This window comes from Octopus sinensis, linkage group LG18 (genome assembly GCF_006345805.1).
Source record: "Octopus sinensis linkage group LG18, ASM634580v1, whole genome shotgun sequence".
Taxonomy (NCBI): Eukaryota; Metazoa; Mollusca; class Cephalopoda; order Octopoda; family Octopodidae; genus Octopus; species Octopus sinensis.
Window position 1 is genome coordinate 41,432,799 of NC_043014.1, and position 519 is coordinate 41,433,317.

At 42.2% G+C, this 519-nt stretch overlaps 1 protein-coding gene across 1 annotated transcript in view; it reads left to right on the forward strand.

Annotated features, from left to right (window-relative positions):
• Window positions 1-303: 303 nt before the first annotated feature.
• The window catches only part of LOC115221255, a 63,935-nt gene continuing 63,719 nt past the window's right edge, over window positions 304-519 (forward strand). The window contains exon 1 of the mRNA XM_029791404.2: window positions 304-519. This exon is cut by the window's right edge and continues 56 nt beyond it. Coding sequence (XP_029647264.1) covers window positions 330-519 — 190 coding nt within the window. The 5' untranslated portion in view covers window positions 304-329.

Below are 519 nucleotides of genomic sequence, written 5' to 3' on the forward strand. Positions count from 1 at the left end.
TGTCTGTCTGTCTGTCTGTCTGTCTGTCTGTCTGTCTGTCTATCTATCTATCAAATTATCTATTTCCATCAGTGTCTGCTACGCATTTTTTCATATCCCCTTTTCTCTTTCCTCTCTCATTCTCCTTCTCCCTCTCCCGCTCTTCCTCTCTCTCTCTCTCTCTCTCTCTCTCTCTCTCTCTCTGTCATTTCGTTCATATACTCTCACATTATCGATATACCACCATTTATGCATTTTTTTCCCCTCTTCGTACACAAACACGTTCTCTCTCTCTATCTGTACATATCTGACTTTTCTCTCTCTCTCTCTCTCTCTGTTTTTCAGTCTACATGGAAGGAGACGGCTGCAAGAGTCAAAGACTGACGGGAGCCACAGTGTTTTCACACCACAGAACAGCCAATAAGAAACTATTCAAACACAAAACAGAATGTACAATGACGTTTTATGCCGCTATTAAAGGCTGGAAGTTAATGCTTCGTATGATTGAGCTGGACATTCCAGACCGGACATCAAAAGGCA